The 19,161-nt window shown below is 53.1% G+C and overlaps 2 protein-coding genes across 3 annotated transcripts; one reads left to right on the top strand and one right to left on the bottom strand.

Annotated features, from left to right (window-relative positions):
- The first annotated feature begins 1,542 nt into the window (after window positions 1-1,542).
- LOC100899451 (uncharacterized) lies at window positions 1,543-3,075 on the top strand. Of its 2 annotated transcripts, XM_003738684.2 has the most exons (5): window positions 1,543-1,798; window positions 1,997-2,150; window positions 2,263-2,367; window positions 2,484-2,556; window positions 2,915-3,075. In XM_003738684.2, the coding sequence occupies exons 1-5, from the start codon at window positions 1,591-1,593 to the stop codon at window positions 3,020-3,022; spliced, it is 648 nt and encodes a 215-aa protein (XP_003738732.1). In that variant the 5' UTR covers window positions 1,543-1,590; the 3' UTR covers window positions 3,023-3,075. The 2 variants fall into 2 exon arrangements, with proteins under 2 accessions (XP_003738732.1, XP_018497310.1); XM_018641794.1 differs by having other exon boundaries at window positions 2,484-2,932.
- A 1,371-nt stretch (window positions 3,076-4,446) lies between these two features.
- Window positions 4,447-10,198, bottom strand: LOC108865114 (neuroblast differentiation-associated protein AHNAK-like). The gene is made up of 4 exons (XM_018641790.1): window positions 9,751-10,198; window positions 9,178-9,333; window positions 5,381-8,839; window positions 4,447-5,258 (listed from the first exon to the last, which is right to left on the bottom strand). The coding sequence occupies exons 1-4, from the start codon at window positions 10,196-10,198 to the stop codon at window positions 4,447-4,449; spliced, it is 4,875 nt and encodes a 1,624-aa protein (XP_018497306.1).
- Window positions 10,199-19,161: the final 8,963 nt, after the last annotated feature.

The following is a 19,161-nucleotide window of genomic DNA, read 5'->3' as shown; positions in this document are numbered from 1 at the left end:
ATATTATCATTGTAAGAGTGGACTTAGTGCAAGAGCAAGCCATCTACGGAACTTCGCATGATTCCCCGTTAAATGACTCTTTAATAGTTACAGGGAGACGCTCGGCATGAGACGGTCAGACCGTACGCACTAGAGGCTCGCTGCCGATTAGCTGGTCCGCTGACCTCTCTCTCCTTTCCTCCAGCCAGACTCCCTCTGAACTTCAGATGAGCAGAAGCCGGTTGCGATCGGAGCACACGAGCTCGAGAAGCGACGAGTTACCGCATTGATGTAGACTAATTTAGCTGAGCTTCCGATTCCGGAAGCGACGGTTTTGTCCACGTGACGCGAAGATGCGTGAACTTCGATTTATACTACGTACATAAAAACTCGATTCGGGATCGGTGGCGCGGCAGAGGCGAACTGTTCATCCGCCGCTTGACCTGCGCTGCTTGACTCGAGTTCATGCGGGAAACTGGCTCACAGGGAAGAGCTAAAACGGAAGAATCGGACGAGATACCGAGTCATGCTGTTAAACCCGACAGAAAGACACTCGCGCGACTAGAAACTCTCTTTAGACAGAACGAGAACGCTGCTCTTGTCAAGCGGCCCTCGAACTCCCAATCACACCTTGATCACGAAGCATTTACAGCCCATTCTGATCCAGGAATAATCGCGAGCAATCGAATCGCCATCTCTGACGTAGAACAGAGGTCTCGCTATGAATTCTTGGAGGCATGTTGTCGTCGTCCGGGTATCTTTCGACCTGACATCCGTACACTGGATGACTGGCCATTGACAGTCCTCAACTCCCACCGATTGTCTGAATCTCGCCGTGTCGATAATGGTCTCCTCTTCCCCGCTCTCTACAAGGAATAGCTTACTAACATCTAACAAGTTGAATATTGATCGTGAGGGATCCGCAGAGCCGTCTGTCGACGAAATCGCCGTCTCGCGATGCCCGGAGCCATCTCCTTCTGGCAAAATCACGCGCACTCAAATTCGATCCCGCTTCAAGGGGGCGATAATTTTCTCTAATTACGATCGCAAAGGAACCGGATTTTGTTGATCTTATCATTCCGACCGGATTCAAGATCAATCGGCGCGACGGAAGCTCCGCGTATAAGGCTCGTTCCCTCAGTGTCAAGCTAAAATTCTAGAGTGGGAAGATGTGAGCCTAGTTCTCTGTAATCCTCAGCTATAAGGAAAGGGCTGCGTCATGAGTCCGCCAGAGATTGCGTGCCGAGGTCGGAATTTTTTGGATTAGCCGCAATGTTTTCGTCTATGTAGGAAGGGATGTGATATGAAGGGTTTAGGGGGATTCCACTACCTATGCTCAAGTTTTTCTCGGGTCCCCTGGACTTAGTTCAGGGTAATGTCTGGTCACGGAGAGCCCTCCGCGGGAGCAATGAATCGCCGATCCTACCCGCAAATCCTCGAGTTCTTATCGGAGCTGTCGCCTTCAATCGATGCTCAAAGTCCTAATACCGATAAGGCGAGAAAGGATTATCCTAATCCTGAGGAGGCTTTCTTATACCTCGCCGCGGGGGAATTGCTATAAAAGACTCAATCTAATGTGTGTCCGGAAAGCAGTGTTTCATCTCGGATACAATGCGTGCTCTGGTGGTTCTGTACCTCGTCTTCGCCCTCGCGGCTGCTCAAGGACGGACAACGACTTTCGCTGATGATGAAGTGTCATCGACGACCGACGCTCAGGATCAAGCGACGTCGACGACCGACGCTCAAGATGACGCGACGTCGACGACCGAAACTCCGGATGACGAGGACACGACGACCGTCTTACCAGATAACGCACTCAGTAGGTCAACCTCCATGAAAATGGAGAAGCATGACTTGCCTCCACATATATTCGACTCCAACCTTTCGCCTCGATCCGAGGACACCGACCGGGTCTTGGGGAAGTTCCCGACGGGGAGTCGCGCAATCGGGCCAGCTCCCAGCTTGCTTTAAGTTCGCTTTCCTGTGGTCGGATGGTCTTATCCCGCAAAATTTTCAGGTTGCATTCGCAGGGTTGTTCAGAGCAGCATCGGAATCAGTAGAAACAGAACACTAGCCTTCCTGCAAAAGCTATCCCCCAAAGGACACATCGACGAGGTTCGCGCCAACATCTCCGCGGAATACGAAATGCTCCAGAGAAGAGTGGAGGAAAAGTAAAGCATCGCGACCATGCGTCCAAATCGAGCACACATATGTACATATCTTGGGAGCATTGGGAACCATATAACCGGCATGTTGCATTCATTTGAACGACCCGTTTTCCAGCACGGAAATTGTCCTCGCCGACAGAGCTACGTGTGAGGAAAATAACGAGAATGCTGTCTTCAAGAGGAGTTGCGGACTGCTGGCCAAGCTGAGCTTCGTTCAGAAGTGAGCTATCTCGCTGTCCATGGATTCGCTTCCTCGCCATTTTTCTTCTAAGATTTGTACGAGCCATGGAGGATTCTTCCTATTTCTAATTGGTCTCCCCTTCCGTATCTACACAGGAACACAAGGGCAGTGCTGATTCTCACGAAAAACACCATCATGATCTTGAGCAGGGCTCAACTTGATTTCGCGGTGAGTGATATTCCGTCCGCCTCTTGGTCTGGAGACAATAATCGGAGAAAAAACATCCGGACATCGGCACATTCGGGATGGGCTTGTGCATTTATCGCATTCATTTGGCGTATTGATGGTATTCCATCCAATGACCGGCTGTGCCATTCTCGAAATGGACTCTCCGCTCTGCTTGCCCCCAGATCGACCGCGACGAGCGGATTTCATTCATGTTTGAGCAATTTTGCCTTCGATCCTCGGGAGCGGTTCCTATATAAACTCCTTTCCTCGACGAGGATTCGCGGGGACGCTCCTCGGTATAAAGTCTCGAACCCAATGGACAATGGTTTTCAAATCTAATGATCATGGAACCTTTCAGACGGGCAACGTTCTCTCGAACGTCATTGCCTTCGTTCGAGGGCAAGGCGGAGTCTTGTTAAGAAGCGTGAGAGATGGAGTCTTCTGTATCACGAACCGTTCGGCTTGAACCACTGATGATTGCTGATGAGTCGTCTCAATAAAGACATTGACAGAGCAATGACTCCAGTTCCTCTCTATGCCTAGCAAGTCCTCTATTGAATACGGCGAAGGAGTCGCATTCCCTTTTGCTGTACACCCGCTCGCCTTCATGAGAAACAGAGCTCGAGGATGAGATTGAGAACGCGCGAAGACGAATGGAAGTATGCGGACTGAGGTTCAAGTGTGAGATGCCTGCTCCAGCTGATGCGGATCTACAGATCAGAGTTTCTCACGGATGAAGGAGAAATGCAGTACCAGCTTGGCATTAGAGCTGTTCACCTGTTGAGATTACTCGAAATTTCCTGACTGTGGTATCTGGAAGCTTTTCGAAGCGCTCGCTTCATTCCGGGGCGGGAAAGTAACCTCGAGTCAAAGCGGCTTCTCGAAACTCTCTAAGGACCGCCCCATCTTCGGAGCTCGGTCCCTTTTCTGCGAACTATATTGATGCGCCGATGGCATTGAATCGAGACTGAGTTCGACTGGAAAGATCTTGTTGTACGTCTAGCAGGCGGACATGATGTCTAAACCCCGGAGTTTTCGCGCGCAGTCCCTGCTCCTCCCCCTCTGACGCTTGTTGCGTGTGCGAGCAGACTCGACCGGCCCAATCGATCCAGCTCTGCGGAGAAATTCTATGGAAGTAAATGGATATAAAGAGCCGAGGCATCGTCGGACGGGCTGAGCGAGATTGTTGCACCATTGGCCGTATCCATACGGAAGGAGCGTTCGTAAGGAATGAGGAGAGCTGCACACAGATTTCAGGCTCATCTCTTCTCCTGCCCCGAGGTTGTCAAGACCGATCTCGGATGGGATGGAATCATTCTCACGAGAGCAACAGGATAGCTCTGCCCCTGTTCGATCCAAGCAGGAGCGCCGGAGATGGGAGATAACCTCTGACATCATCCCCAGGGATAACTTCGACCGGCTCCCGATGGCAGACGCAGACGTTCTCCTTAGGATCAACGCCCAAGCATTCATCAACACCATGATGGACTCGAAGAAAGGATCATCCGACCACATTCCTCCGAGGGCGCCTTCAGGCAAGACTAGCTCTGACCCTCGCCTCTCCGGAATCGGGAAAGAATTCTCCCACGCGCTCGAGAGACACCGGTTGTGCAGGCGAAGTCCTCAGTGTGCAGTCAGACACAGAGATCGCGCCTCGTGTGTTGTCGATATTATGCCCCTGACGAGCAAGCATCGCGTCTGTCTCACCCACCTGAGAGGCCACGCGTTCACCACCAGTTTCGCTTTATCAGTGCCACAACCTTGGAGTTGAGCTTGTGCCACAAGGTTGAGCCGGCAGCATGCTATCTGGGTATATGGACGGCGTGTTCAAAGAGAAAGAGATCGCCTGTATCAGATAGAAATCCGAAGTTACAAAATCAAATCTTCTATTTATCCAGAATCATCTCTTGCTGTGGGATCCACCATTGCTTTAAATCGGTCCTTTATCATTTCTCTCGGATCTCTGAAAGTTATCTCGCCCAGAGCATCCTTCGCCAGCTTAGAAGCCTTCGCTAGCCAGGAGCCTCCCAACGACCAGCCGCCCGAGGCCTTGGAACCCGTCCCTTTCATGGTACCATCCGCGAATGCGGTGTTCCCCGGTGCTCCAGGCGCTCCCCCGCCGATTGGGGATTCTTTACTTTGCTGGAGGGAGTCACCTCCGTCGAGACCACCACTTGATTCTCCTCCATCGGCACTGCCTGCGACTTTGCCTCCGCTGAAGCCTCCACTGAGTTCTCCTCCACCCAGGCCGCCGGTGATCTTCCTCACTCCGCCACCGCCGAGCAGCTTTCCGCCCCCGGAAGCGCCGGATAGTTTTCCACCTCCGGAACCACCGTTGACTTCTCCACCCTCGGAATCGCCGCTCAGTTTTCCGCCATCGACACCGCCGCCGGCTTGTGCGCCGCTGGCGCTCCCGACGCCGAAGCCTCCGCTGAATTTTCCGCTCCCAAGGCCGTTGTTGAGCTTACGTTTCCCGAGACCTCCACCACTCGGTCTACCGCCACCGGGGGTCTCACCGTCGCCAGGACTGCCGCCGGAGTCTTTCGCCGAATTCGGGTCTTTGTGTCCCAGGGGTCCCCTGCTGCCTCTTGGATTCTTGGTCTCACTCGACGCCGAGGGAGCATTTTCTGCCCCATGATCCCGGCGAAATCCAGATCCTGCCTTCAGCTTAGAGTCTTCTGCCGCATTCGGAACGCTGGATCCTGAAGGATTTTTCCCTCCTCCGAAATTCTCTCGATCATTGGGTACCGGGGGATGTTTCCTGCACCGGCGTTTTTTGGACCGCCGGATCCCGGAGCACCCTGTCCTCCTTGGGGATTCTTACGATGATTGAGTATCGAGGGACTGTGTCCTGCAGCGGAGTTCTTGGGATCAGTGGATCCTGAAGAACCCTTTCCCCCTTTGGAATTCTTGCGTTGATTGCGGACGGAGGGACTGTTTCCTGCACCTGAGCTCTTCGGATTTCCGAGCCCCGGGGAACTCTCCCCTCGATTGAAATTCTCAGAGCCTTCGGGCCCATTTCTCGGCAGATCGTCTTCCATTGTCTTGGAGTCGCTGGACCCCGAGGGACCTTTTCCTGCTTTCGAATCCTTGCTATCACTGAAGTTCGGCGGAAATTTGGGGTCTTTCGCAGAACCAGAAGCAGCTTTCGAAGCCATGGCAGCACCGCTGAGCTTCCCGCCGCTCAAACCCCCCGTCAGTTTTCCACTGCTCAGTCCTCCGTCTGGGAGCTTCCCATCGCTGATTCCGCCTGTGGCTTCCCCACCAGGGAGTTTCTGGCCCGGGAGATCTCCACCGGGGGGTTTACCCGGCATTTTTCCAGCACCAGGTTTCCCACCGCTGAGATTTCCAGGCACTTTCCCGCCACCGAGACCGCCGCTCAGTTTGCCGTCAGGGATTTTACCACCGGAGCCATTCCCATCAGAGAGCTTGCCGCTGCTTTTTTTCTTGTCGCCGATTCCACCGTCTGATTTCGGGCGGCCGAGACCACCGCTAAGTTTCCCACCCGGAACTTTCCCACCGGTAGAACCACCTCCAAGTTTCGGGCTCCCGATGCCCCCGCTGAGCTCACTGTCGGAGAGTTTCCCACCGCCGGAGCCGCCCTCAAGTTTTCCGCGGCTCGATTTCCCAAGTTCACCCCAATTTGAGCCGCCAGTCAGCTTCCCGCCTCCGAGACCCCCTGTGAATTTCCCACCGCCGATTTTCCCGCCTGAGAGCTTCCCCTCGGAGACTTTGACATCGGGGAGTTTCCCGCCGGTGAGTCTCCCACCCGAGAGCTCCCCGCTGGTAAGTTTACCTCCAGAAAGTTTCACGTCGGGAAGCTTCTCACCCGGAACTTTCACATCGGAGAGTTTGCCCCCTTTCAAGCCGCCACTCAATTTTCCGCCTCCAAGGCCCGACAGTTTTCCACCGCTAAGATCTCCGCTAGAGAGCTTCCCTTCGCTTGGTTTTCCGCTAGCGAGTTTCCCACCGCTCAAGCTTCCGGTGACTTTCCCTGCCCCGAGACCACTGGCAAGCTTCCCGTCGGGAAGCTTCACGCCCGGTACCTTCAAGCCTGGTAGTTTCCCGCTGGGGAGCTTGCCGCCAGAGAGTTCCATATCGGAAAGCTTCCTTCCCGGTAACTTCAAGTCGGGGAGTTTTCCGCTAGGGAGCTCACCACCAGAGAGCTTCATGCTGGGTAGTTTCCCACCTGCTAATTTCAAGTCGGGTGATTTCCCGCTGGGGAGCTTACCACCGGAGAATTTCATATCGGGAAGCTTCCCCTCCGGTAACTTTAAGTCGGGGAGTTTTCCGCCAGGGAGCTTACCACCAGACAGCTTCACATCGGGAAGCTTTCCTTTCGGTAATTTCAAGTCGGGGAGTTTTCCGCTGGGGAGCTTATCACCGGAGAGTTTCATATCGGGAAGCTTCCCTCCCGGTAAATTCAAGTCGGGGAGTTTTCCGCTGATAAGCTTACCACCAGAGAGCTTCATTTCGGGAAGCTTCCCTTTCGGTAACTTCAAGTCGGGGAGTTTTCCGCTGGGGAGCTTACCACCAGAGAGCTTCATATCGGGAAGTTTCCCACCAGGTAGCTTCAAGTCGGGAAGTTTCCCACCAGGTAGCTTCAAGTCGGGAAGTTTTCCGCTGGGGAGCTTACCACCAGAGACTTCGATGTTGGGTAGTTTACCGCCGGGGAGCTCGCCTCGCGGAAGTTTCACATTGGGGAGCTTGCCACTCGGTAGCTTCAGATCCGAAATTTTCCCGCCGGAGAGCTTACCACCAGAAAGTTTCAAATCGGAGAGTCCCCCGCCGGGTAGTTTCCCACCAGAGAGCTTCGAATCTGGAAGTTCTCCGCCGGCGAACTTCCCTCCAGAAAGTTTCACATCGGGAAGTTTACCACCTGGCAGTTTCGAATCAGGAAGTTTTCCTCCAGGGAGCTTCCCTCCAGAGAGTTTCGTATCGGGGAGCTTACCACTAGGGAGCTTCAAATTGGGGAGCTTCCCGCTAGATAGCTTGCCATCAGGGAGATTCAAGCCGGGAAGTTTTCCGCCTGCGACTTTCCCTCCAGAAAGTTTAGCATCGGGAAGCTTTCCATCTGGCAGTTTCAAATTAGATAGTTTCCCGCCGGGGAGTTTCATACCGGGAAGTTTACCACTCGGTAGCTTAAGATCAGGGAGTTTTCCGCCGGCGACTTTCCCCCCGGAAAGTTTCACATCGGGAAGTTTCCCATCTGGCAGCTTCAGATCAGGGAGTTTCCCGCCAGAAAGCTTCATGTCGGAGAGTTTACCACCCGGGAGCTTCAAATCCGGAAGTTTTCCACCAGGGAGCTTCCCTCCAGAGAGTTTCGTATCGGGGAGTTTAACACCGGGTAGCTTCAAATCGGGGACATTTCCGCTTGGGAGTTTAACCCCCGGAAGTTTCAAATCGGGGAGCTTCCCTCCTGGAAGCTTCATATCGGGGAGTTTCCCACCGGTGAGTTTCCCTCCGGAAAGCTTCATATCGGGGAGCTTACCACCAGGTAGCTTCAAGTTGGGCAGTTTCCCGCTAGGTAGCCGACCCCCAGGGAGCTTCAAATCAGGAAGTTTCCCGCCGGCGAGTTTCCCACCAGAAAGTTTCAAATCGGGAAGTTTTCCATCTGGCAGTTTCAAATCAGGAAGTTTCCCGCTGGGGAGCTTTCCTCCAGACAGTTTCATATCGGGAAGTTTCCCACCTGGTAGCTTTAAATCGGGAAGTCCTCCACCAGGAAGATTCCCACCTGAAAGCTCCAAGTCGGGAAGCTTCCCGTCGGGCAGTTTACCACCTTGGAGTTTCAGTTCGGGGAGCTTCGCTGCCGGAAGTTTCAGATCGGGGAGCTGTCCTCCAGGCACTTTCAGATCGGGGAGTTTCCCACCGCTTAAACCACCCTTGAGCTTACGCGCACCGAGACCTCCAGCAAGTTTCCCGGCATTCAATTTATCGCCCGGCAGATTGACGTCAGGGAGTTTCAGATCTGGGAGTTTACCGCCAGTGAGTGTTCCGCTATTGAGGCCACCGCTGAGTTTCTCAAGACCGAGATCGCCGGTGATTCTCCCACCGCTCAGAGCACCGGCTAGCTTTCCGCCGCTGAGACCCCCAGTAAGTTTTCCGCCACCGATTCCTGCGAGGCCGCCGGAGAGTGCCCCTACACCAAGACCGCCGATGCCCCCGAGAATCTTCCCGCCTCCGAGACCGCCGCTCAAAGCCCCCGTCAGAGCTCCGCTCGCAAGGCTCCCGATTACTCCGCCCCCGGACAACTTCCCGCCGCTCAGGCCGCCGGAAGGAGCACCTGCATCGAGAGAGACGCGTGTGAGCAGGAAGTACTGAAATAATTATCGGAAGAGATATGGGGGCAGCTCTGTGTGGGCTCTGTGGCAGCTCAAACGAAGTCCGCATTACAGCTCGGGTGCAGGGATAGGGGAAGGAGAAAAAGGGAGCATGACTTGGGGATGTACACCAGAGCTGCCCGATATCCGGAGCCTTAGGATATCCGGCGCTCCTCCCCCTTTGGGAACAAGAAATCGAAGGGGAACTACAACGCCCCATCGAGCAGACGGTAGCCCCATCTCCCTCGCCTCATTATGTTGTGAATATCGAGCTTTTGAAAGAGTTCAAGACCCTAGATACCTGGGCCCATCGCTTTATCCAGATCCATCTTCTTTTCTGGGACCAACGCAGGATTGGACACTTTACCCATTACAGCGAATGCAAAGGCCACTGTTGCCAAGGCACCAAGAGCGGTCAACACTCTCTTCTTCCATATGGTACAGCCAGATTGGATGGCTGTGGGAAGGAAAGTCAGATTAGAGGGTATTTCATGGCATGATGGGCTTGAACGGCTCGATATTAGAACCGGGAACCGAGCGCTTTTGGATCGAGGGAGGAACGCGGGAAGCCTTCGTTTTCCGCGTCGTTCCGCTTCCGAGTTCTCGGAGACGACTGGGTAAGGGAATCCCAATCTGCTAACCGAGTCGAAACCCGCTCGGGGTCTAAGGGGTCAGGACCCAAGACAAGAAGGAGGAAGCGCACAGCGTCGGACACGAGGGACAGGTCTTTCCCCGAACTTCACGCGGGCGCAAGGAGCGACGCCGTGGATCAGCGAGAGTTTGCTGCTTCACGAGTCACGACTGAGACCATTGATGGAGAATTCAGGAGCCTGGAGATTACCCCGGTCAACGCATTTGTGCAACTTTCTCTCACCTGTTTTCTCTTCGGTGAGTCGCGAGACGACTGTTTCACTCTTTTCACTCGGTTCAGGCAGTTCAGGCAGTCTTATTTCGGTTTTCACTTTCTCCACTTTCGACGGGCCCAACTTTCCGAAGAAGCCATCCAGAAGTCCTGTGTCGGCGGTCTCCTTCTTCTTTGTTGTTTCTGGAGCGGATTCCGATCGCTTGAACAACTTCCCTAGGAGTCCACTGCTCTTCTCTTCCGATTTCCGAGACTCCGATCCGATGACGCCTTCACCGAGTTCAACCTTGATGTCAGGCGCCTCGACCTTTGTCTTTCGCAGCCATCCGAATCCTGGTAGCACGAAACTTTCGGAAACAGCCTCGGTCAGCTTCTGGCCCGCTTTGCTCACACCGAGGTCCGGTAATTTCAGCTCTATTGTCTTCTCTGTAGATTCTCGACCCCACAAATTTCGAAACATCGTCGTTCCTACGAGAGGAATAGTATCCTATGGATATACTCGGGAAACGAATCGACTTGATATGCTTATACTTCCGGAGTGCTCAATGCGCTGACTCGATGATCTTCAGGGGTCATGGAGCGAGCCGTTCATCACGGAAAAAAGACTGATTAACGTAATGAATCGAAACCGGCGCCACAATCCCACCGCGCGGCGAACGTCTCCAAATTCTGGAAACATCGAACTTCAGTCCGGGGATGCGGAGCGAGGCGCACTCCTGCCGAGTATTCCCCCTTATCTCGTCTGAGCATATCTTCCCGGGCGGACACAGACAACTCATCGCCGACCAACTCATCGCCGAAATCACGTCGCCGAAATCACGTCGCCGACTTCTAAACGCCGGATAGCTCAACGCCGAGACAACTCATCGCCGGGACAACCTAGCGCCGGACAATTGATTGAGCTGGTCAACTCAACGCCGAGAACCTGTCGGGTCCGGTCAACTCAACGCCGTACACAGCTAAGTACACAGATAGGTTCTCCCAGACGATTCAAGGACCGTGTGTTTGCTCTGATTCTCGTGCAAAGCATGAAGAAAGCGAGCAGTCCGCTCTTGGTGCGGAGTGCGAAGGCTGGCGATATCAGTATCTCACAAACTGCAAAGTGCGATTACACACTTCGACTCAGCTTCGACTCAAGAAGTCCTCGAAGTCATGGGTCCTCATAGCGATGAGCCCGACCCTGCAGCGGTCGAAGTGGCGAGGAACAGAGTTGCTCTGGAGCGGAATACTCTGGGATGCCAGGAGACCCCGCTGCCACTAATCGAAGGAGTTATCGAGAGGTCAACCAGAGCTGCGAAGTTGGTCCTGCCGAGTACCGAAACGGTCTCAAGTCGGTGATTGGATCGTTCATTTAAGAAGAAATATGTGGATGGTACTTTTAGTTTGCCACCACCATGTTTCTGCCAAATCGTAGCGATTCTCGCAGAACGCGGTGACTTTGTGATACCCGTTTACTCTTGCCTGATAAAAGCCAGGCATCGTACTCTCGGATGATCGAACTCATCCTCCAAGCCTGGCCCTCGTTCGCTCCTCTCGCCATCTCAACTGACTACGAGGGCCTTATCAAAGCTTTTGTTGCAGTTTCCCGAATGCGCGGATCGATGAATGCTTGTTTCATCCTGTTCAAAGTCTAAAGAAGAAACTTGGCGAGCTCGGCTTGCTGGGCCGGTATCGTACGGATGGGAACTTTTCGCTTAGCGCTAGGATGATAGCAGCTCTCGCGTTTGTACCTCCCCCTCTCCTCGACAACGCGATAGCTGAGCTCGCAATTGACTTGCCGCAGGAGCTGATGCCAGCTCTCAAGTATTTAGAGGATAATTATTGTGTGGGCTCACTTCTCCATGTCCTCCCCGACGGTTCTGTTGTCCGGCGACAGCTGTTGTTTCCTCCGTTTATGTGGTCGGTGTATTCTCGCACTCTCACTGGGGACTCCCGTACGAATAACTACGCGGAAGCCGCCCACAGGAGATTGCAGACTGAGTTGCGTGTGAGTCACCCAAACCTAGGGCGCTTCATGGATGGCCTTAGGTAAGTTCAACATCATCGAGATCTGCTTCTCGCAAGATTCGAAGCCGGCAACGAAGCACCAGCGAAACGAAAAAATACGCGGACATCGACAAAAAGTTGTTGAAACGAGTCAATGACTTCCACACGTTTACGGTAGTCGAATACTTACGCGGGTGCGCAAAGACTCTCCTCATGAAACCCTGAATGATTGCGTGTTTATCGGAAAAAGCTCGCTAAAAAGTACCTAAGTGGACGTGGTCGATGAACACTGCCGAGGTTCTGGCCGTCCTAGATTCTACGCTTAAGACTTGTCATGGGGTTATGTTAGAATAAAATGACATAAATATGACGAAGCAGGAACACCGCATCTGATCTGAGCTGAGAGCATCATATTCGCGCAAAGAACATCCTGAGCAGGCTAAGTTTCGGCGTTAAGTTGACCGGCGATCAATTGTCCGGCGCTGGGTTGTCCCGGCTTTAGCTTGTCCGGCGATGAGTTGTCTCGGCGTTGAGTTGTCTCGGCGTTGAGTTGTCTCGGCGTTGAGCTATCCGGCGTTGAGGAGTCGGCGTTGAGATTTCGGCGATGAATTGTCATGTACCGTGCAGCCGATCCGTGTCTGTACCACCTGCATAAGGACGGCAGGATCCTCCTCCTGTCCGTATACGTCGATGATCTTCTGATTTTCACCGACAGTACGGCGCTGTTCGAGGAGGTACGTTCAGAACTGGGGAATGTGTTCCCGCTGAAACACCTTGGGCTCGCGAAATATTGCGAAACCTGTGTCAAGGCCAATGGAAGTTGGACAAGAGATCTGACCCAGTCGAGAATCAGGGAGACGACGGAGCTTGCGTAGAGCCGTACCGTGAGGCAGTGGGGTGTTTGATTCATCTGTCCCAGATCACTCGTCCCGATATTTGTTTCGTGGTCGGAGTGGTCAGCAAGTTCAGCTCGAGCCCATCGAAAGAACACTGGTCGGCCCTCAAGAGAATATCCGTTATCTAAAGGGTAGCAAGGATCTGCATCCGAAGTTCACCGGTGCCGACCACAAACCCATGGAAGCATTCAGTGATGCCGATTGGGGCGGGCGTCACGACTGTCGGTAATCAACGACGGGATATTGTTTCCTGCTCGCAGGCGCGTGCATCTCTTGGAATAGTCGCAAACAGCCCACCGTTGGTGGAGCCGCTGGTCAGGAAATAAAGTGGCTGCTCAATGTTCGAGAGCTTCTCCCGAACGAGATTCAACGGCCAGTCACGTTGTGGAATGATAACCAAGGCGCAATCCTGCTTCAGCCCAGTTATGCTTACGACATCGTCGGGAATCTATGCAGTCTCAGGATTATTTGCACCTGTGTCCGCCCGGTCTTGCGGCTTTGTTGCGGCATCACAGATATGGGCGTCGGAGTACCACCAGTGCCATACAGTCTCGTCGAGCTTCGCACTGAAAGATGAAACTCCGCCATAATGCCAAACGAGAGCGATTGAGTATCTTCGCGGAGAGGGTTATACTCTGCTACATAAGTAGCACCACTGTACGAACACACTGAACCGATGCGTTGGCGAGCGCATCTGGCAGCTTCTACGGCATCCTTTCCTCCCGCATTGTAAACACCAAATCGGTTGCTCATGGTGGACTGTGCGTTATCCCTACTCAGAATCTCATGAAGCGATCGATGAGATCCCGAAAGAGCGCGGAATGCATCACAGGAAGCAAGAATTCTACTCCTCAATCCGTTTCGCAGAGGAACCATCACGAGGAGATACCTTCAGATCGATTAGAACGGATAGTGAGTCGCGACCGGTCGCTCGGAGTTCATCTGACGCTACGAATATCACTAGGAAAACTACAGAAAAAAGGAAAAACGCGCCTTTATCAAATTCTCATCTGACTCTCTATCAGAGTATTCGGAGAAAAAAATGAAGGAGAGGCGTATAAGGAGGCGATGAAACTCATGTATCCCCCTATTCCCCTCCCCCTATATGATACAATCGCTATGTCTGTCTGACCGACCCAATCTTTGGCGCTTTTCTCCTCCGAACAGACCCCGAACCTTTCCCGATCGATGCGCAATCGCCTCAGTGAGGTCGGTATTTTTCATATTGCTTAGCCGCATGTTTTCCGTGAAAATAACGTGTTTGTCCAGAAATCGTTAAATTCCACAAAATGTCAAGCCGCTTCACTATGACGTCAGATGTTATCACTCATCTCAGCTCTACTGGCACGAGCCCACAGGCTACATTCAATCGCCGGTATCAAGGAAGGATTCTCTACTTCGTTTGTTTCAGCGTTCGACGAGCACGCACATCACGGCATCCAGATCTCGATATAGTAGTGCGGCAATATAGTACTCCACGGCCAAGTCTACCATACGCTTGGAGGACTCTATACCCGCGATGCTGAAGCTCCTCGAAGTGCTCAGGTATTAACTATGGACACTGAAGTGGCAGCCCACTAGCTCGCGGGTCGACAAATCAGTACGAACTGCCGTGAGACAATCTTTCGTCTTTTCCATGAACTCTCGAGGACTACTAATCCGTTGGGGCGCGAAGCGCCCTCACGGCTATATCTCAATAAATTGAATAGGTTTCCCGCTAAACCTTGAGAAGCTGGGAAGGAAGACGTAGGTAGACGTATCATCTCCTATTGAGTTTTGTTAGGGCTCGAATGGACAGTCTCATGAAGGGATTATGCCAGAAGACGGAGGCTCGGGCTGAATTATTCAAAGGAAGGGGACGTGATTGAGGGAGATCGATCTCAGTCACTCCGAATCGTCCTCGCTCGGATGGATGAGGCTAGCGCTGCGGGGTTCGCCGAGCTTGATGCTGCAAAGCAGGCGGCGTCTCGTATCATGGTAGGATCGACCCCGCATGGCCCCATTCGTACATACTCGAAGAAAAAATCGTAAAAACCTCGACGAGAATTTCAAGCCCCTCAACAGTTACCGGAGACGAACTTCCCCGATCGGACTCAGGAACCCGGATCGGGCTTTATCGGGCTTCATTCTTGTGGCCTTTCCACAAACTCAGATCCGCGATAGGAATAGCCAGGCTCCTTCAGCTGGAGTCAGGAGCTCCTCCGTCCGAGGATGACAAGGGCAGCCGAGCGCAGCATCCTCTCGATCATTTCTAAAAGAGCTGTCAATGGACTGTGTAGCGAGTTTCTCCTCTCCGTAAATCAAAAAATACTTCTCGCATGCGATTCGGAATACGGGAAATCAAGCGCATCATTTTTCTCCTGTTAGACTAGGGGTTCCCTGAGGTCGAAGGAATACATGATAATATTATACTGTGATCCCATGGGGAAATATATTCGATACTTCTTGTGAGAATATCGACAAGCCACGAGGGGTCAGAATCTGTTGATAGCTAGTCTGAGAGAGCTTAGTCAATAGAGAAGTGGCAACAATCTCAAAAAGTTCTCCGTCTGGAGGAACAGGCGACTTCCGGAGTGACATCCAAAAAGGGCTCCGAGCTTAGTCGAGGACTTGGGAGGGTGTCCCACGCTAAAAAGACATTGAGAGCCGCTTTGATAAACCATCTGACAGTTCGTTCTCCTTCGCCGCTATTTCTGGCTAGAAACCTCTGGGCAACGCATATCTACCACGTAGGTCATCGATCTCCCTTCGATGAGATAGGACGCGGACGCTCGTCGCGCGCTCTTCCGTGAACCGTAAGGCGCTCGGAAAACTTTTTGCGGGCTTGCCCGACGTGCTTCTGCGACTCGATGAGCTCCGGAATTCTCGGGCCACGATTTCGCAGTAGGATACTCGACCACGATCTGTATTGCTCAGGCAGGATTCTTTATGGTCGAAGGAGAGCAATGGCGAGCTTCTTCCCCGCGCACTTCTTAACGGAGCTCGGAATGAGGTTTTTTGATCTTCGAGCGCGGCCAACGAAGATTCCGCCGTGCGTCCGCGTCCCCTCCGGAACCTTCTTGAATAGGCTCCACCAGAACGTCGGATTTCCCCTTGAATCCCCGGTCGCTATCGCGATGAGAAACTCGGAAAAGGCGCCAAACAAGAGCGCCCGGTTGGGGATCGCCGCCGCCTCCAGATCTGCCGGGAGAAAGTTTCGGCTCCAACCTTGGAAAGCCAGCTGATTCTCAAACTCTCACGGTACTCTGGGCTCACAGCTCAGCGCTACTCCGTGGACGGGGCATGCAGAACTCGAGCCTACTACAAGCCTCTTTTGGAATCGTTCGACCCGTCCGCTGAGGCTCGACACGTTCGAGAACGTGATTCCCAGCGAGGATTGATGATTGTGTCGAGTTCCTTGGCTGGTCGCGGATGAGAGAGTTTCAGATCGACCCGCGTGCGAGAGCCGCACGGAGGCTCTCCACTGACCGCGAACCGTCGAGCTGAGCTTTGATTCGTCTCTCGCAGCTGACCTCAAATCATTCTTTGTTTCATAGCATAAAAGAGAATAGCGCTTGACTAAGGGCAATCTGAGGAGAAAACTCCATAAGGTTGCTTTGTATGACTCGCAACTCGCGGCTATGGTCTCCGCGGTGTCCACGTCATGAGCCCCGAATGCTGTGCGAGTGCTCAAGGCTGCAGAGAATTGGCTTAGACGCCCGAAAAGCTCTCGTGTCTCGTAAAAAAAAGAAACCAACTAACCAGCATCCTCTGAGCTTTCAGCAGTATTGGACCTCGTGTCGGAAGGCTCGCCGAGATTCAGCATTTTCCCTCGTTTTAATATTCGAGACCGAACGAGAGGGGAGTGGTGCAGCCAGGAATGGATTTCAAAATGGCCTATGTGGATGGAATACACAGGAGAAATTAAAGAGCGTTCCACGCATGCTTCATTTCCCGCCGAGGGTACAAGGGTGGGTCTTACTGAAACTGGGACAAGGTCGGGATACCGAGTCGTCCCGAACAAATACGCTGGAGAATATCAAAGTGATCCACAGCGTGACGTTCCCGCATTGAGTACTTGGAACGCGGTCTCAGTTCGCCTCTCGGAGTACCAATAAGAGATCTGGGATGGGTCAGTGCCAGTTTCACATACCACGGGGGAGGCTGCGAGGGCGAGGAGTCCCTGATGAGTATTCACAAACGTCTCAGTGCAGGCGAGAGAAGTTTCCGAGGAGGAGGCAACGCCCGATCCGCGGATGTATAACAGTAATTTCTTACTAGCCGTAGATGCGGACGACATGCGAGCGTATGGAAGAACGAGGCCGTAGGCTCGACGGTTGAAGCCTTTGAGAGGAGGTACGTGAGCGAATGGTCGGCAGATAACAACGATTATTAATAAGGAGGGAAGGGAACTTCTCGATTCACTTTTTCTCTCCTTGAATCCGGATGCGGCCATTCAAAAAGGCAGCTTTTTTTCCCCACTCGGTCTCATAGACACGAGTCCACGTCTTCGATTACGAATGGGCTCCTTACACAGAATACCAGAGAATCAAGTTTCATTACAGAACTTAGGATGTTGCGAGGATCGATATGGGTCTTTCAGATTCGATAAGGATCTCTTCGCTAGACTCACAATTCGATCGATAAGACCCTTCCGACCTGAATATATTCAATGGATTTTGGCACAGTTCCTCCCCGGCCACGATACGGAACAGGCACGGAATCGGACTTCTACGGCCGAACCAGGACAGGTGTGTTTCAAGATACGGTGGAAATCGCTCCACCGCACCGGTGCTCCACTCGATCGGATGGACCGCTCATCCGGTCCCGAGGCCTGAAATCAATTTCCCGCATGCATTGGAGCTCCTCGTTCCTGACTCCGCATGACCGAATCATCCGCTTAATCGGAAGGAAAATCCCGAGGGTGCTCCACAATACAGGAGGTGTTCTGCGTAGGTCGAGTCTACAGGGAATCCTTGCGTGCGGAGCGCACCAATAATTAGGGACTAGCAGAGGAAAAATTGAGTAGGCGGACGACATTCCTGGGCTTGGCACCGACGGAAGAATAATCGGCAGGAGATGGAATTCCGCAGGTCTGCCTCGAAAAGTTCGGAACGGATCGCCGAGCCGGCTCTGGTGGCGCGAAGATTGCCCGCCACTGCCAAGTGACAAGTTGTCTTGGACTGAATCTTTGCCCCTCGTTGGGTGCTCATAAAATCATTCACGCTGCGTTCCACCGCTGCTGGACTCATCCGCGATCTCGCCAAGTTTGGATACTTTCGGACCCAAGGCGAGAGTCGAACTTACAGTGGTCACCCCTAAACACGGGGAATACGGGCCGACCTGCTCATTCTGAATCCCACGCCGACAGGACCGGTCCACTGTCGCCAGCTATCACTCTGCTACCAGCAAAGCTTTGGAGCTTTGCGGCACAGGATTCAGCCCGTAAAAGAGGATCCAGTGGGACGTCTGTGGGAGAACCTCATGTTCCTCTCGTTCCTTGTGCCCCTTCCTCTCTTGTTCGGAGATTCCGTGTAAGAGGATAGTTGGCTAGCCATCGGAAACGTCTGCCGGACAAGGGGGAGGCGGAGTGGAACATGATATCCCGCTCGCAGAGATTCCAGGCTCGTTCGAGCGGAACAGGTTAGAGCGACTTTCACAATCGGGGATTATCGATCAAGAACTTCACCTGCGCGATTGAATCGGGCGGAAGGTCATGGAGAGCGCGCTTCCCAGCGAGGAAGAGAGCCTCGCTTCTCTTCCTGTCTGCCTGTTGACTATATTAGAAATCCGTGCATTTCTCAGGGTCATCTCGGTTTCGGTCAGCGAGCGCCTGCAGTACAGGCCGTGCTCCGCCAGGAAATCATCAGATCCATTCATGGACGTCAGCGCTTCCCGGAACGGGACGGATGCCCAGCCGGTGGCGCGCGGAAGGCTCTCGGTCAGCAGAGATCAGACATCCGATTTGGACGGACATCTCGATCCTGATTCAGTCAGCCGTGAACAAGCATGCACCGTTCACTAAGACAATGAATGAATATCCAATACCTTATTTTTTTCTTGACGAGTATCATGAAAATTGATGGAAATAGGGAAACGGAGGTTAAGGCTCCTGGAAATGACGCGGATAATATCCTCTCAAGCCTCAGTTTTCGGGGATTTCTCCAGAATCCTTAGCTTTTAGGGGTAGTTCCTCGCGGAAGGAGGTGTCCAGATCTGGATGCAAATCCGAGGTCGCAAAAGCCGGGATTTGTGGAGATCTCCAGATCGGTGCAGCAAGAGGAGACTTCGGGGTAGATTCGATGGCCCGACCAGAAATAAAGGCTCCATTTACGAAACTTCCCAAGTCTCGCTCCGAAAAGCACCCGCAAGGATGAGGAACTCAAAGAGCTGAGTCAAATGGAGACGATCTGTTGTATATTGTGGGGAAATGAGCAGCGAACCCCGAAACATCGATTTCCGCGGATATCGGGCAAGTTTTCCCCGCATCAAGTCCGCACATATCCTCAATCCGTCTGGATGCGGATCGCAGATGGTCCCTGCTCTCCACTGCCCTCGCTCT

This window comes from Galendromus occidentalis, unplaced genomic scaffold (genome assembly GCF_000255335.2).
Source record: "Galendromus occidentalis unplaced genomic scaffold, Mocc_1.1 scf7180000076295, whole genome shotgun sequence".
NCBI lineage: Eukaryota > Metazoa > Arthropoda > Arachnida > Mesostigmata > Phytoseiidae > Galendromus > Galendromus occidentalis.
The sequence above is the reverse complement of the archived record's forward strand: the minus strand, read 5'-3'. Positions and strand labels throughout refer to the sequence as shown.

What these genes read in the sequence shown, in the direction of transcription:
- LOC108865114 (XM_018641790.1), bottom strand. Translation starts at nt 10,198, where the DNA reads ATGTTTCGAAATTTGTGGGGTCGAGAATCTACAGAGAAGACAATAGAG. An exon ending in GGATAAAGCGATGGGCCCAG is followed by an intron (nt 8,840 to 9,177) that starts GTATCTAGGGTC and finishes CTCTCGATGCAG; the next exon opens with GTGCTCCTTCCGGCGGCCTG. An exon ending in TCCCTCGATACTCAATCATC is followed by an intron (nt 5,259 to 5,380) that starts GTAAGAATCCCC and finishes AAAATCCTTCAG; the next exon opens with GATCCAGCGTTCCGAATGCG.
- LOC100899451 (XM_018641794.1), top strand. Translation starts at nt 1,591, where the DNA reads ATGCGTGCTCTGGTGGTTCTGTACCTCGTCTTCGCCCTCGCGGCTGCT. An exon ending in CTTACCAGATAACGCACTCA is followed by an intron (nt 1,799 to 1,996) that starts GTAGGTCAACCT and finishes CAAAATTTTCAG; the next exon opens with GTTGCATTCGCAGGGTTGTT. An exon ending in AAGCTGAGCTTCGTTCAGAA is followed by an intron (nt 2,368 to 2,483) that starts GTGAGCTATCTC and finishes GTATCTACACAG; the next exon opens with GAACACAAGGGCAGTGCTGA.